At 38.2% G+C, this 16,225-nt stretch overlaps 1 protein-coding gene across 1 annotated transcript; it reads right to left on the bottom strand.

Moving 5' to 3' along the window:
• Window positions 1-696: 696 nt before the first annotated feature.
• Window positions 697-10,499, bottom strand: LOC134795471 (leukocyte receptor cluster member 8 homolog). The gene is made up of 5 exons (XM_063767320.1): window positions 9,139-10,499; window positions 8,548-9,064; window positions 8,266-8,470; window positions 7,979-8,186; window positions 697-1,103 (listed from the first exon to the last, which is right to left on the bottom strand). The coding sequence occupies exons 1-5, from the start codon at window positions 10,236-10,238 to the stop codon at window positions 941-943; spliced, it is 2,193 nt and encodes a 730-aa protein (XP_063623390.1). The 5' UTR covers window positions 10,239-10,499; the 3' UTR covers window positions 697-940.
• Window positions 10,500-16,225: the final 5,726 nt, after the last annotated feature.

Raw genomic sequence — 16,225 nt, 5'->3', positions numbered from 1 at the left:
AACATATTTGTAATAAGATTTAACTTTTATAAATTATTACTTATTATTATATTTGTGGTTGGTTATGGAGTGAGCACTCTTAAGTTACTCTTACATCATATTTCTCTATGATGCTGAACTTTGTGTATTAATATTTGGTGCCATTTTTAGGCAGTAAGAATTGTACGTGATCTAATCTATTCACACTAGCGCAGTGGTTCTTAACCGGTAGTCCCTGGAAGCACCTGAAGTGGTCCGCGAATATATCAATAAAACGGTCAGAAGGTATTCACTTCCAATACCTTTGACAGGATATTGTTGAGTGGCCCCTTGTCATCTTGTCACTGAAAGGATACGAGTTACGAACCATTGCACTAGCCACGTCAGTTGTTCTACAAATAATGTTTAGTTATGAAATAAAATACTATTTTAAAACGAATCATGTATTATAAACACATAAATATGACGACAATCAGAATTCATGCATTGTATTATTTTTACAAAAAATTAAAAGTGGAATGGAGCATAAAAAATTTACATTATGTACAAAAAACTTGAGGACAAAACAATACAACACATAATAGTCCTTTAATCATTAACATGAAAAGTCTTTGCTTTTAAAAGTCACTCAACAGCACTATATTGTTTGCATTCAGACACCAAAACTTTCCGCATATAACAATTTCTTGAATCTTCATAGCCATGTAGGTCCTCATCTTGAATCTTCATAGCGATGTAGGTCCTCATCTTGAATCTTGAGTTCATCTCTCTTCTGCTGTATAACTAAAGTAGTGTGTGAGTTGTTTTGCCGCCTCATCCTAGTAAAGCTGATCAAAATTAAGGTGAATAACATGATTCAGGATTACATCCGCCGTGCTGAACTCCTTCGCCAGGTGGGTATGGACTACATCACCACGCAGGAGCACGCTATCAGTACAGGACGGCTATCAAAAACAAAATGTTATATACTCGCTACAGTTTGAAAGCTAGACTTGCAATCTATTTGAGTCTGATCGCAGTCAGTGTAAATGAGAGAAAATTGATTCAAGAACTCAAAGGCCTTGGAACTCGACTCAAACGCCAGCTCCCGAACGATGAAATCCACAGGAACGCTTTGTCTGTAGCTGCACATATAAGAAAACATAAATTTAACAACAAACCAGCTTGGCTGGCGAGTTCGGAATTTTTTTTTTTAATGACACGTGACAGATACAGTGGCGAGGTCATGATCTTTCCACTTTGGCGGAGATGAGAGGAATAAACTGATAACATTGGTTGTAATCCACATCTCTTCGCTTGGCTCGATTACAACCAATGCTATTGGTTGATACCTCTCATTTCCGCCTAATGGAAAGGCAGCATTAGTCAAGTGTCCCGTTTAAACTTTTAAGGCACGAAATAGTCGATCTTTGCGTTAACCTTGCCACTTTGCTCATTGACGTGTTTGAAGACAAAATAACTGTAGTAGACATACAGTTTTAGAACATATCGTGGGGCAGTTTCTACTTGGGACGTATCACATGTGTCTAACCTCAACCTACACTTAAGTTTTGTGGTTACTGGGTTGTCAAACATTAGGGCTTTTAGTTACTTCGATAATATGTGATTAGACCAGCTTTTCCCAGAAAAAAAAAAGCATTTTCAGAACGGCTTAAGTCTTATCGGAAGCGTGCATGAACTATATGGGGCAGCATAGGGCATAGGAGCCGTCAGATTTTTGGCGCGAGGCGTAAATGTGAAGTTGATGCTTCCGATGAAGCCCACAAGATGGCAGCACCTACTATGCACAAGAAAACGTACGAGAACGGTACATGGTAGCACTTGCTTTGACAATGTACAGGTTTATGTTTCTAATCTTTCAGATTCAGGCCACAAGATGGCAGAACCTCCAACGCGGACGGTCTCTATGCTGAATCACCTGTCCAAGTATTAAAATATAAAAAAAACCCTCTTACTAATAATGGTACATTATTAGTAATTATTGCTGGTAAATACTTTCCTTGGCTAGTTCATCTCACGTTCCCAGTGGTAACAGATGAAAATAATCCCTGCTGTTACCAGTGTTAACAACTGTGTGATAACAGGTGGGGAGGTGGGGGATAACCCTAATAGTCTCGGGAAAATGTAAGCTTAAGATATCAACACTGCGTTATCTGCCAACCGCCAACTATCGACATTGTGCCGCTGTCGACACCTGTGACATCCAGTAGCAGGCGTGGCTCACTCCGCGATTTCGTCGCTTTGCTACAGGTAGCTAAAAGTACATCCGTTCCACACCAATTTTGGTGGCTAGCCATAAGCCGCGCGTGGCGCTGTCGCGCCATATTAGTCCTGATCGTAACAGACGCGCTTTGTTAGAGAGTGAGTCTTCTGTACCTAGTACTATTATTCATTCTGTGCCAGTAGTCAAAAGTTGTTGCAACATTGGCTATGTCATCTCAATTTAAAACCCGGATCCCTGTAATCTCTGTACGGAATCCGTACGGCACCTAGATCCGCTCCACGATGTAATGTTCGACCGTAAACGTCTACAGTTATATTGTCTTTGTTAATTTGTATGTATGTATTTCCATTCGCGAAGGCACACCCCATGTGTACTTTTCTATACTAATAAGTTTGACCATTTAGTACAGAAAGACAAGGAGTGGGCATTCGTGAGTAAATTAGCAAAACAAGGGTTTTAGTGTTACCAAGAAAAAACCCTTTATTTACTAAGTTATAGTGACAAGATTTTACTGGATAATTTAACAGATCACAGTAGTCCGTATTTTTATGTTTTTAAAAAGATAATATAGTCAAACCAAGCTAAGTTGACAGCGATTTTAATAGCACAGAAGGTGCAAGTTTTATTTAAACGTCCTAATTTCATAGAAGTTTGACGATTAAAATAACACAGGCTGTGCTATCAAAATCGCTGCCGAGTTAGCTTGGTCTGACTCTAAAACAAAACACCATGAGTCGTCCGTTCAGTCAAAGCTATAATACCATAAATATAACAAGTTGTCACTTGAATAATCATATCATATATCTATGGTATAGTTATAATTTATTCATCACACTTGCTCGAAAAAGATCTTATTTCATGCAGGTGTACTGAAGGGTAAAGGCCTAATATAATGTTCCCGCGGGAGTTATGAATTGTGAACTCCCTAGGGAGTTATAGTTTTCTTTTTTAATTATGTCACTAATTCATACGAACCAAATAAGTTGTAAGTAAAATACTTTGCGAAGTCAAGCTTTAAGGGAGTTTTACTTTTAAAATACTGGCGTTTATAATTTAATATTTTTGTTTATGTTTAAAAATATTCAATTTGATTAATTTAATTCATGGACGTTTAAAAAAAAAATCACAATTTTCGACCGAGGCTGAATGCCTTGTCAAGAAATGACAATATGGCGGACGAATGTTTGAAATGTCACCGTATTTAATAATTATTTCGGATTATTCCCACTAGTTACCACCAAGTTCTTACCAGTGGTAACTACTGGGATTTTTTTCCCCACCTTTTACCACTGGTAACTACTGGGGAAAAAAATCCCACTAGACTGGGAATTTTTATTCCCAGTAGTTACCACTGGTAAAAGGTGGGGTATTTTTTCCCAGTAGTTACCACCAAAATATTGTTAGAATTATTGTTGTTTGTGTTATTGTCTATTAAAAACAGTATAAATCGTATAGTATAAATGTAGCGTGCTGTAATAAATAATTGTGTCAGTTAGTGATTCAGTAAACTGCTTTAAAAGTGATCAATAATATTAAAACAGTTTTACCGGTACAAGTGTAAACACTAAAATAGAAGAGTCTCATTCTAGTCAAGTAGAAATTAACTTATTATCCGGATTAAATTTATCTTATTAACTGTAAATTGAATTACATATTTATACAAACGAACAAACAAATCAGTCAAAAACCGACAGAACTGATTTCGTTTATTTATTTACAGCTACTTCATTTCGTTCTATTATAACACGACGCAGAGCTGGAATATGTAGGTATTCATAATTTGTAGTCGGGCTAAATAAGTAAACGGCATGGCTGTTATTAAAACCGCTTAGGGCGCGCTTCGGATGGGCTGACTGCTCGGACTAACCAGCGTAGGCTCGCATTCCAATTACGCTCGGGTAGTACATCGCTCGGTCATGTTACGCTGGTTGGCTCGATTGCTTAAACACCCACACTAGCGGGATGGTAATAACACTCTACCAGAGGGGCATCAGGTACTATTCGTACACTTCTTTTTTTGTATTTAACTTTCATTCTTTTGGATAACATGTTTATTGGAAGAACGTGTAAGTAATTAAAATCACATAAAACAACCTTGAATTGAGTACGACGAAGTGGCAAGAGGGCGTCAGGCTAAGAGCAAAAATCTGAAAAATATGTAATTCAATTTACAGTAATTAATAAGATAAATTTAATCCGGATAATAAGTTAATTTCTACTTAACTAGAATGAGACTCTTCGACTTTAGTGTTTACACTTATACCCTCGGCTTATACCGGTAAAACTGTTTTAATATTTTTGATCACTTTTAAAGCAGTTTACTGAATCACTAACTGACACATAATTATTTATTACAGCACGCTACATTTATATTTATACTATACTATTTATACTGTTTTTATTAGTATTGAATTCTAACAATATTTTGGTGGTAACTGGTAACTACTGGGAAAAAAAATTCCCACATTTTACCAGTGGTAACTACTGGGAATAAAAATTCCCAGTAGTTACCACCAAGCCGTGTTGGTGGTAACTAGTGGGATTTTTTTTCCCAGTAGTTACCAGTGGTAAAAGGTGGGAAAAAAATTCCCAGCGGTTACTACTGGTAAGAACTTGGTGGTAACAACCCATTATTTCGCTTAAAATTTAGTTTTTTCTTCGCAAGTGTGATGAAATACATTGTGTGTTAACTCCGGGGGTGAGAATATTGTAAACCTTGAGTCTTTAGTTCCTTCTATGCTGCGGCTGTCGGGAATTATAGACCTGGATTACAATATCTCGCTTACTCCCCTCGTTGCACAATGTACTATGTATTACCATAGACTGATAGACAAGTCACGTGGTTTTGTTTACCTTTTCTTCACATGCCTAAAAGTAAAGATTATAAGGCGATCATCTTTAAAATCCAGTATCATATATATAATACAGTTCATGCTGCAAATACATAAAAGAGCGTTGGAATATCCAACCAAACCAAGAGGAATCATTCATGAGTCATCGTGCATAATATTGTCATATGTCCCGTATGTCCAAAACTCAAGATATCCTAAACTCTGTTTTTATTACCTGGTAAGGTACCAAAATGACTGTTCGATTGCCCAATCAACATCAATGGACAGAGTTTACGATATTGAATTTCAATTCAAATCTCTTACTTACTAAGAAGAACATTATATCCATATTAAGCACATAACATATTAAACATAATGAGCAACAGATGTAAAACCAAACAAGTGCGTTTTTGACCACGCATTATAATACAGATCATATGATATAAATAAAAATAGCAACTGTACAAGCAAAAGGACGTATCTTAGGGGCTGTCCATAAATTACGTCATCGGTTTTTGACCTCCCCCCCCCCCTAAAATCATGTTTCGAATGACCCCGTTTCCTCCTACGGCATGCTACCATCATCCGATGTCGAGACCCCCCCCCCCCCTAATTTGAAATGACGTAATTTATGAATAGCCCCTTAGCAGCACTTGTTTTTGGGAAGTTTTGTGAAAACTTGATAACGGGTCAACGGATCATGTCCAAAATCCTTTTTTTTCGAGAGAGCGGGGAGAGACCACATAAGCTTCTAAGCGATTATTTGCATAAACATTAACTTATTTAAAAGAAATCGATTAACTTTTTCATTTTAATGAATAATGTGCCACACGTTAGAGCTTTTTCATTTCGGATCAAAATGGCTGCGCTATACAGACACACGTGACGAAAGTAAGGATCAGATGGTGATGCCCTACCGGAAAAAAGAAATACAATACCAAATTCCTTTATCTGCCTCTTTATTGCTCGTATATGCAAGAGCGATAACGAGACAGGTAACGACATTACGATTTCCGTTTTTCGCGGTGGAACCTCTGTTTTTTCCACCTCGGCTACGGAAACCTATAAAAAGTTCCAGCCTCTATTAGATATCCCTGCCTTAAGCGAGTCTACGTGATATATCGAGTGGAGCACCAAGCGATAATACTGTAAGTATCGTAGAAAAGCTTGTAATTTTTCGTTCTAAATACTGTTAAAGAGCCCATCAATGTGAATACTATTATAATGTATTCAAAGGGTACTTTAATACGAAATACAGAATATAGCGGCCCCCTTTTTTAAATATATATCGTTAAATTTAAATAATCACCATTATTTACCAGTAGCGGTAGTGAGCACGTTGATGGGCTCATTTTAAGTCTCTTTTCCGAAATGCGAAAAAAGGGGGCTTTACCAAATGAAGTGCAGAGTGTGCAACTAACTAAATATCATTAAACATAATATTGTAAATATACTATGCTATAATGATTTGAATACCTATTTATGAGTTTAGTATCACCATTATTCTTAGTAGGATCATTTTTGTTTGATATCACACGATGTCTGATATTGTGGACGATTTTGATCGTATGCTTATGATGTCAAACCAAGATCCCGTGGCACCTCCATCATCTTGATGTTATCATTGGTATGTTCAAAACAAGCGAATTGGTTAGATCAGATTATTTAATATACAAACTACAAAAACCCGAATTTAATCCGCTATTCCAATTTCCGTATCTGTCATATGAGTTACTTATATCTTTAAAACGATTTAACACTGACACCGACCTACCACAGTGAGTGGGATGATACACGATACTTCAGGGGGCTTCAGCGAAATTGTCTATTGGCATCCGACCGAATATTTAACCCTTAAATGCATGATTTTTTTTCTTTTTGCCCGAAATTAATATATGTATCATATAATTCTTTGCTGTTTCAAGGAAAAATTGTAAAAAAAATATAACATCGATTTTCACTGCGAAATCAGTGTTAGAAGTTGCATAGGCTAAATCATATTTATATAAATATATAATTATTAGTAAGAGATATAGAAAAATCTTACTGCCATCAGAAAGGTACACTATTTGTGATATTCCTATGATAAAGTTTTTAAATATAAAATATGTAATTACAAACCCCGAAAAATCTGCCCTAAATCACACACTAAAAATCATCACCTACCGGTTTTTCCAAGTTTTCCGACATTTCGTCTTAAAACAAATGTAATTTTTATAAATTAAAATAATGCGTAAATTTAAGTACAAATTCGGAAAATGGATTAGTTTAACTGTTGAAATAATATACAGGAACAAATATAATTTGACTAATTATGCATAAAATTTTATGTTTATGATGTGTAGGCTGCATCCTACACTATGCATTTAAGGGTTAAATTTCGCGGTAGCGATATGTTTCTGCTAACTATGGTAGAACATGTAATGGTGTCCGTGTTTAATCAGAATCACACTATGATGATGAAAATGAGCATTTTGAAAAAAAGTGTACATTTTGCCATGTTCTCAGCAGATTTGTGTTATTTTTAAGTCCTGCCGAAACGAAGGGTCAAATTCATATCATATTCATTAGTTCACTAAAGCATTTCGACATATTAGTTGGGAGCTAAGTAGATGACTAGAAAAATATGGAACACTCAAAGAAATGCTCAAAGTAGTGATTTAAAGTCATATTATACACATACATTAATAAGAAAGTGACCATGCAAGGATAAAAAGATATGCAGTGATAAGCGTTATTCTCACCTGTTACCACAAAGTTGTTGCCATTATTAACAACTAAGAATTCCCAGTGGTCACCACCATTTCACTTCAGTGGTGGTGTTAAAAAATTCCCAGCTGTTACAAGTGGCAATAACTTAGTGGTAAGAGCTGCAAATAACCCAGTGATAATGACAGTGCTACCACACCAACTAAAATATAAAAAATGTATAGAAAAAACATACGACTTGATGATGTATTTGAGATACTGCTTCCTTTCTCTCTCCACAAACCAGTCCATGAGGTACCCAGCCATCAAAGGTGCTGTTTTGTAGAGCAAGAAGAACTTGTGTAGGTTTCCAGTGGCCCATGCACATCTGGTGTCTAAGGCATGTTTAACACATTCATTCAACCTGTCCTCCTTTGAGAGAAACTGGAATATTGTAGTTAAATCTGCAAAAAATAGTTTTGGTAAATATTTCATTTATACTTTCTATATTAAAAGCATTATTGTATGTGACTCAATACTAACCTAAGGTGTTTTTAGTGAAGATGTAATACAGTATCCGGTATGCTGTGAATTCAGGAGCATTATTTCTACAGTTGGGTAATTCACTGTAGAGCATTTTGAGCTGTGTTTGACACTGATTAAACTCTTCATGGTCACCCTTTTCTAATGCTATCCTTGCATGTGTCTCATACACTTCAATTGTAAATCCATCTCTTACTCCTTGTACCTGAAAGTCAAAATCAAATTTTATAACTCTGAAAAGATACAAATATTGTTAACATATTTAGAGGTAGAAACACTTACCGTTAAATCCTGTCGTATTGATTTCAATTGATCACAAGCATATCTGTAGTCCTGTTTATCTATCCACCGCTCTTTCACATTTTTTAAAGAAGTCCTTAACACAGATACTGGTCTCACTTCACAGGCCTCAGGGGCTTTTGTTAATCTCAGGAATGATTTCTCAATATCTGTGCAGGTCCCCACAATATGCATGTTATTGATTTCATAGTCTCCTTCATTGTCCTGGATGATGGATCGGTTGACAGACGGCTCTGCTCTCCTAGAACTTACCTGTACAGAGCTAGCAATGGATGGCACACTAGTATTTCCAAACCTTTCTGCCCTTTTAAGAAGTTTTTCAGCATTTACTTGAACATCTTCAACAAGAAACTGGCCACAAGCTTGTTTCTTTTTTTGATTTTTATTATTTTTTTCCTGTTTCTTATGATCAAATGACAACCTATCCTTAATTTTTTGTCGGGATTTACCCTTATAGTTTCTTTTTTCCTCTACCTCATCACCTGATGCAGAAGATGTACTGAAATAAAATGTATGGTCAGAATCACACCAAATAATCAAAAATAGCAAAATAAGTAATGGTATTTTTTTTACCTGTGTCTTTTCCTAGATGGGCTCCTAGATCTAGACCTACTCCTAGAATGTTGTCGTCGCCTTCTTTGAGGCGAATTTTTATGACCCGAAAAACGTCCCCCCAAGCTAGATTTTCCCTTAGTTGGTTCAGGTACATTTTCAAGTTTTTGATACAGTGATAATGTACCATGAACCGGCTTAACAGATAAGTTATTGCGTTCACTGTGCACACTAGGAATTGGCTCTTCGTCCCAATTCCTAGACCAAATCTCATCCTTATTAGCTGCTGCAGTGATACGGCCCTTCAAGCAAATATCTATTTGGTCACGGTCAAGGCCTGATTTGCATTTCTCATAGCATCTTTTGATATATCTCTCCAGGCTTTCTGGCCATGATCCTGCTGAAGACTGACAAATAGAAGAGGACTTTAATAAATCTGAAGTTTCAGATACTTCCTCTTGATCGGGTTCCTGATGCTTAAATGGTTCAGAATGATTTTGTGGTTCACCTGCTGGCTCAGGGATGTCATCAGTGAGAAGGGGAGGAGGCATAGGAATATCTAATGGTGGAGGAGGAGGTGGCTTAGGAGTATCTGGTGGAGGACAAGGTGGTAGTGGGGGAGGATGGTCTGGCAGAGGAGGTAGCATTGAACTCGGAAAAGCATCAATGCTATCATAATTTAGTCTATTATCCTTCTTCCGTTTTTTCTTTGATCCTCCGTTGTTACCCAGAAGAGGGTTTTCATTAGGAGGGATGGGTGCAGTTTTCCGGTTACCATTCAGGTTAAACCTGATGGGAGATTGATTGAAGAAAGGACGACTTGTGTCAAGAGGTGACATGCCCAACAAAGGAGTTGGTTGGGCAGGTGTCTTAAGCGGAAATTGCTGCTGACGGCCAAAATCCGGCTTCACGTCGTTATTTTGTTGAAACTGGTGGACTGCATTATTAGCCAGACCCGGATTATGACCCATTTGATTGAAGTACTGGTTGTAATAAGGCGGGTACACACCACCATTATAGCCGTTGTATTGCTGATACAGACCATACATCCAAGGATTATGATTTGGTGGCATACCATTCATCGTTTGTAAAGGAGGATCCTTTGATGTATTCTCAGCCATCTCGTAAGATAATCTAATTCATGTGGTTATATTCACAGACGAATGACGATACAATAATCCTCAACGACTTCACACAAAATGGCGACAGATTACTTAACTTAAAACGAACGTACAAAGAATTCACGGAAGCGATTAACGAATTTACCAGTGATCGCGTCTCCTTGCGACGTAATAAAATTCCAACAAACCTTTACAGGTCCAGAATTTTAAAACAAGTATATTTTTAATTAAGATTCACGTTTTCACGATCACGATTATCACGAATGAATGAATGAAATGTTAAACGTTATAGCCGGCTTAGACTCTCGCGCGAGCCACGAGACGAGCCGCGAGACGCGCCAAGAGACGCGAGTGTAAGCGGTGGGCTCGCGGCTCGTCTCGTGGCTCGGCTCGCGCTCGCCTGGCTCGCGTGGAGGAGCGGTTTTCTTAGCGATGTTACGATTCGACTTCACAAATCGGTTCAAACCGATTTAGGTCTGAAGTCGACTAAATCGACTCGAGTGTTCCGTAAATCGACTTAAGATACGTTCACCCGCTCTAAGCGCACCCTTTCCGATTTGTTGCTGCGTCACTTTCGTTGGACATATTGAGGCATAAAATGTACACGAATCGACTTCAAACCACGAAGAAAAATGTTGGCATGCACTTTGCCGTCATTATTGAGTCGAGTCAAGTCAAAACTTGGTATCTACAGGTAAACTAAAATGAAACTTATGGTTCAAGTACTAAGGTTCAATTTCGCATAGGCTTAAAGAGATCGATTTGGCGGTTTACTTGGATCGGTTTGCCAGTTTTGCGCCGCGTCGATTTGCTAACTGAACGAATTCGCGGCAATGACTCACGGAATCGCACGAGACCGCACGCTCTTTCCAGCTTGCTCGTATAGTGCTTTCCCGTTTTATGTTTAGCAATTAATGACATTTTGATCTACCGCGCAACGGAAAGTAAAAAAATATTACAAAAGTTTTAAGTCAAAAGTTTTTGCTGTCGTGTTATTCTAAGAATTCTAAGGGTCGAACAAACCGTAAAATTTACAATTCGATTTCTTCAACTCAAAACTAAGCGACTACGGAGCGGTTTGAACTACTGATAATAAAAAAATAGAAGTTAAATCGACTTGGCCAAATCGGTTTGCAAACCGATTTGGGTTTAAATCGGAGTCGACTTATTCGGTTTGAAAATTTTTCGATTTGACCCATCACTAGGTTTTTTCTGGGCACAAGCCAAAGGGGCTCGCGCGGGACGCGCGCTTGCGTTCACACTCGCGTTCGGTTTGTCATTCGATTATAAACTTTATGCCGTGCCGTTAGTGTTTAAAATATATTAGCTCGACGAGCTTACGAGCCATGAGACGAGCCTCGAGCCGAGCCACGAGGCGAGAGTGTAATCATTAGCTCGACGGGCTAATGCGCTCAAGGCCACTCGAGGCGAGCCACGAGACGCGCCTAGGGTTGCCAGATGGTCGGGATTTGGCGGGATTCTCCCGATTTTTAGGATGTGTTCCCGATTCCCGACAAAGTGAACATTGTCCCGAAAAACAGCTTATAAAACAATAATTTCAAGTTCCGAACTGTCGTCGAGCGAGCGAGCGACTCTAGATCCCAAAGAATTCATACTATTTTTATATAAAAACGTCTATGGGCAGACCAGCTGACGCCAATAATGTAAAATATCGTTGTTTTTAATACATTACTTTAATTTGAATGTTTTTTTTCCCGACTGAAGTCCCAAAATCCCGAAAAAAATATATTTTTTTCCGATAATAGCGCCTTTCGATCTGGCAACCCTAGACGCGCCGCGAGCCGAGCCGCGAGACGAGAGTCTAAACCGGCTATTAAACGAATGAAAATGAATGGTGAATGGGTGAATGGTCCAATGAATGACTAAAAAGCATAGACCTATATAATAGGGACAAGACATATTGTTCTATACGTACAATTGCTTATAGAAATAGCACCCATTTTGACGGCACACACATAAATATATATCTATCTCGTTTTTACTCAGCACTGTAACCCATAGCAAAAAAAGGTGACAGTATTTCAGTACGGACATAAAGTGTTCCATGAAAATACGTAAATACCTAATGCGGCCGAAAATCCGCCATGTTTAGTCACGCAAATGTCATTGTCTGTCAGTTCAGCAGGTACTTGTCCTGTCAAAAAGTCCTGGTGAAAATTAAAATTATTAATTATCTTTCAATATTTTGCTTGTGATTGAAAATAATTGAAGCCAAATGTGAATAATTACGTCGCGAATATGCCAGTGTGTAGTGTATTAGGGTGCGGCATAAGAAAACCACCAAATCAGCCATCTTTAACCATACACAGGTACGCTATAATTTACATTATAAATAGCAAGGTTCTTCTGTGCAGTTAGGCCCCGTTCGCACGGCAGCTTTTTCAACGCGCGTTAAAAAAGCGTTTGAATGACACAAATGGATAACCATGTATGTATTCACACGAAGGCGGTTTTTAAGCGCGGCGCTTTTTTATCGAGCACTGTTCGATTTTCGGCGCTGGGCGTTGGCGTCAAATTGAATAGACCATACGGAAATCCGTGTATCTGTTCTCACAAGCGTTGAAAAAGCGCCGGCGCTGCTGTCAGTTGGCTGTCAAGTGTCAATTTTTGGTGTCAATCGTCAAGATTATTATTAGTTTCACCTTAAAAATATCATTTTATGCTTACAAATTCCTGAAATATTCAAGCTATATTCAAATAATACGTCGTAATAGCAAATAAAGTATGGCTTTGCTGAGATGCGTACGTGGCAGTACGACTCACAAGTGATTTTTAAGCGTTCATATGAACACAAATATTGGAAACGGTAAAAAAGCGCCAACGTCGGGTTTTAACGCAACGCTTTTTAAGCTGTCGTGCGAATGGGGCCTTATAGATCATGAAGTGATTGGATTTATTTAACTATATTTTTACGCTTAAATAATGTAAACATTTCAGCTAGGGTTGTACTTTATTTATCGACTTTGATATCGATATATTATGATTGCCTATTTATATTTTCTTATTTTATCATGCTACCCCGCTTCAAACCAACTAAATTATCTTAATTTAATAATTAAATCATTTTTATAGCTTACCAAGAAATGAACATAAAAAGAAAGAGCTGGAGATGGAGACCCTGACCAACTCTCGGGAGCACTCGGGTCCGTGGGGTCGTTACTCCACAAGCTGCCCTGCGGGCTTTTTTATATCATTATTATAGTTTTTTTATATAATTCGACATTAAGAGACCATATACATATAGTTGTAATTTATAAAATGGTTAATGTATTGTTATTATTTTGACGTATAAAAATGCCCTTGTGGCCTATTTGCTGAATAAATGTTGAAGAAGTTGAAGAGCGGAAGTCATTCCTTATTTTTGTAATAAAAAAATGTTCTGAAGGTGTTTTGTTTTTTTTCACCCGTCGCTTAATAAGCTTGAATTTTGTATCGCTCTCACTTATAGATACGGCGCACCAAGGTCGAGGTGCAGTGCGGTAGTGTGTTACAGACTTCAGGGTTAGCAACACAACAAAATTGATTGTAATAGAGAGGTAAAGTCCAAGAAAAACACGTACACTTATTCTGACATCCAAAACAGATGGCGCTGTACTGCGCCATGTGTTTTGCGGTCACTAAGTTGTCAAACGTCAACTTTTGAAAATCAGTGTTACCGCAAAAATCGCAATATGTATTGAGTAGTACAGCGTCATCTCGTTTACCTGTCAAATTTGAAGCACGAAATTGTTCTAGACTCCACACATCTTACTAAATCAAAGTATCTTTTCACATAACAATATACTAATAAAGAATTTTTATTTATTTACTTACTTCCTATTAAAACATAAACTCCACAAATAATACATACTTAGTATTTTAAATAAAATGAGCCGAGAACGTTAAAAAGGTATCGATGTATCGATAAAACCTAGTAACAGTAAAAATCTTCTGAGGGGCTACCGCGAAAACCGATATTCGGAAATTGCGGGGATCTTTCTCTTTTACTCCAATGAAGGCGTAATAAGAGTGACAGAGAAAAATGCCCGCAATTTGCGAACTTCGATTTTCGCGGTTACAGCCCAGGGCAGCACTAAGGCCCCATTCGCACGACAGCTTAAAAAGCGTTGCGTTAAAACCCGACGTTGGCGCTTTTTTACCGTTTCCAATATTTGTGTTCATATGAACGCTTAAAAATCACTTGTGAGTCGTACTGCCACGTACGCATCTCAGCAAAGTCATACTTTATTTGCTATTATGACGTATTATTTGAATATAGCTTGAATATTTCAGGAATTTGTAAGCATAAGTTGACATTTTTAAGGTGAAACTAATAATAATCTTGACGATTGACACCAAAAATTGACACATGACAGCCAACTGACAGCAGCGCCGGCGCTTTTTTAACGCTTGTGAGAACAGATACACGGAGTTCCGTATGGTCTATTCAATTTGACGCCAACGCTCAACGCCGAAAATCGAACAGTGCTCGATAAAAAAGCGCCGCGCTTAAAAACCGCCTTCGTGTGAATACATACATGGTTATCCATTTGTGTCATTCAAACGCTTTTTTAACGCGCGTTGAAAAAGCTGCCGTGCGAACGGGGCCTAAAACCGCCATGTTTAGTTCTAAAGCCTCCTCCACACTCGTGCGCGAATCGCGGCGCAAAGCCGCGAACGTGAGTGTGGAGTCCTGAACGCAGACCTGCGAAATCGACTCCACACTCGCGTTCGCGGCTTCGTCCGCGATACACGCGCATAGTCTGGAGGGGGCTTAAGATGACGTCACAGTGGCACGCATTATTCGTTGACGTTTCACTTCCATAGGTTTCATATTTCAGTGCTAAAAAGAAAAAGGCAAGGCCTCAACGCGAAAAAGGAAAAAGGCGACGTTTTTGCCACAGATTAATAATTATAGCCGGACTAACAACTTTGTCAGTAGAAAAAGGTGCGAAATTCATATTTTCTATGCCACGATTACTCTTCGCAGCTACATTTTTTAAATTTGCCGCTGTTTCTACTGATGGAAATGGCTAAAATGATTATAGTTACCCAAAAACCCAAAATTTTATAATGTATACATACCTTAAGTTGAGTACGTTAAAAGTACTTAGGCCCCGTACGCACGACAGCTTTTTCAACGCGCGTTAAAAAAGCGTTTGAATGACACAAATGGATAACCATGTATGTATTCACACGAAGGCGGTTTTTAAGCGCGGCGCTTTTTTATCGAGCACTGTTTGATTTTCGGCGTTGAGCGTTGGCGTCAAATTGAATAGAGCATACGGAACTCCGTGTATCTGTTCTCACAAGCGTTAAAAAAGCGCCGGCGCTGCTGTCAGTTGGCTGTCAAGTGTCAATTTTTGGTGTCAATCGTCAAGATTATTATTAGTTTCACCTTAAAAATGTCAACTTATGCTTACAAATTCCTGAAATATTCAAGCTATATTCAAATAATACGTCGTAATAGCAAATAAAGTATGGCTTTGCTGAGATGCGTACGTGGCAGTACGACTCACAAGTGATTTTTAAGCGTTCATATGAACACAAATATTGGAAACGGTAAAAAAGCGCCAACGTCGGGTTTTAACGCAACGCTTTTTAAGCTGTCGTGCGAATGGGGCCTTACAAGTGACAACACACTATCGCACCGCACCGCGTCCATGGTGCGGGGCGATAGTGTGTTACAGCATTTACGTCTGTAGACCGTAGTGATTATATTCTCTTTGGACCGCGCTGAAAAGAGAATATTATATATAGACGGTCAAGCAAATCTTGTCAATAGAAAAAGGCGCAAAATTCAAATTTTCTATGAGACGATATCCCTTCGCGCCTACATTTTTCAAATTTGCCGCCTTTTTCTACTGACAATATCTGCTTGACCGTCTATAACTACGCGTATAGCACGTCTATAGGATCCTACCATCTATAACCAACGGTAAAATGGTTTTTTTTTATTTACTAAATGTCATTGTGTCAATGTCATC

The sequence above is a fragment of the Cydia splendana genome, chromosome 12, assembly GCF_910591565.1.
Source record: "Cydia splendana chromosome 12, ilCydSple1.2, whole genome shotgun sequence".
NCBI classification, from domain to species: Eukaryota; Metazoa; Arthropoda; class Insecta; order Lepidoptera; family Tortricidae; genus Cydia; species Cydia splendana.
Note: the sequence above shows the minus strand (reverse complement) of the source record. Positions and strands in the feature narration are given on the sequence as shown.

What these genes read in the sequence shown, in the direction of transcription:
- LOC134795471 (XM_063767320.1), bottom strand. Translation starts at nt 10,238, where the DNA reads ATGGCTGAGAATACATCAAAGGATCCTCCTTTACAAACGATGAATGGT. An exon ending in CCATCTAGGAAAAGACACAG is followed by an intron (nt 9,065 to 9,138) that starts GTAAAAAAAATA and finishes ATTTTATTTCAG; the next exon opens with TACATCTTCTGCATCAGGTG. An exon ending in CAATACGACAGGATTTAACG is followed by an intron (nt 8,471 to 8,547) that starts GTAAGTGTTTCT and finishes TTTGACTTTCAG; the next exon opens with GTACAAGGAGTAAGAGATGG.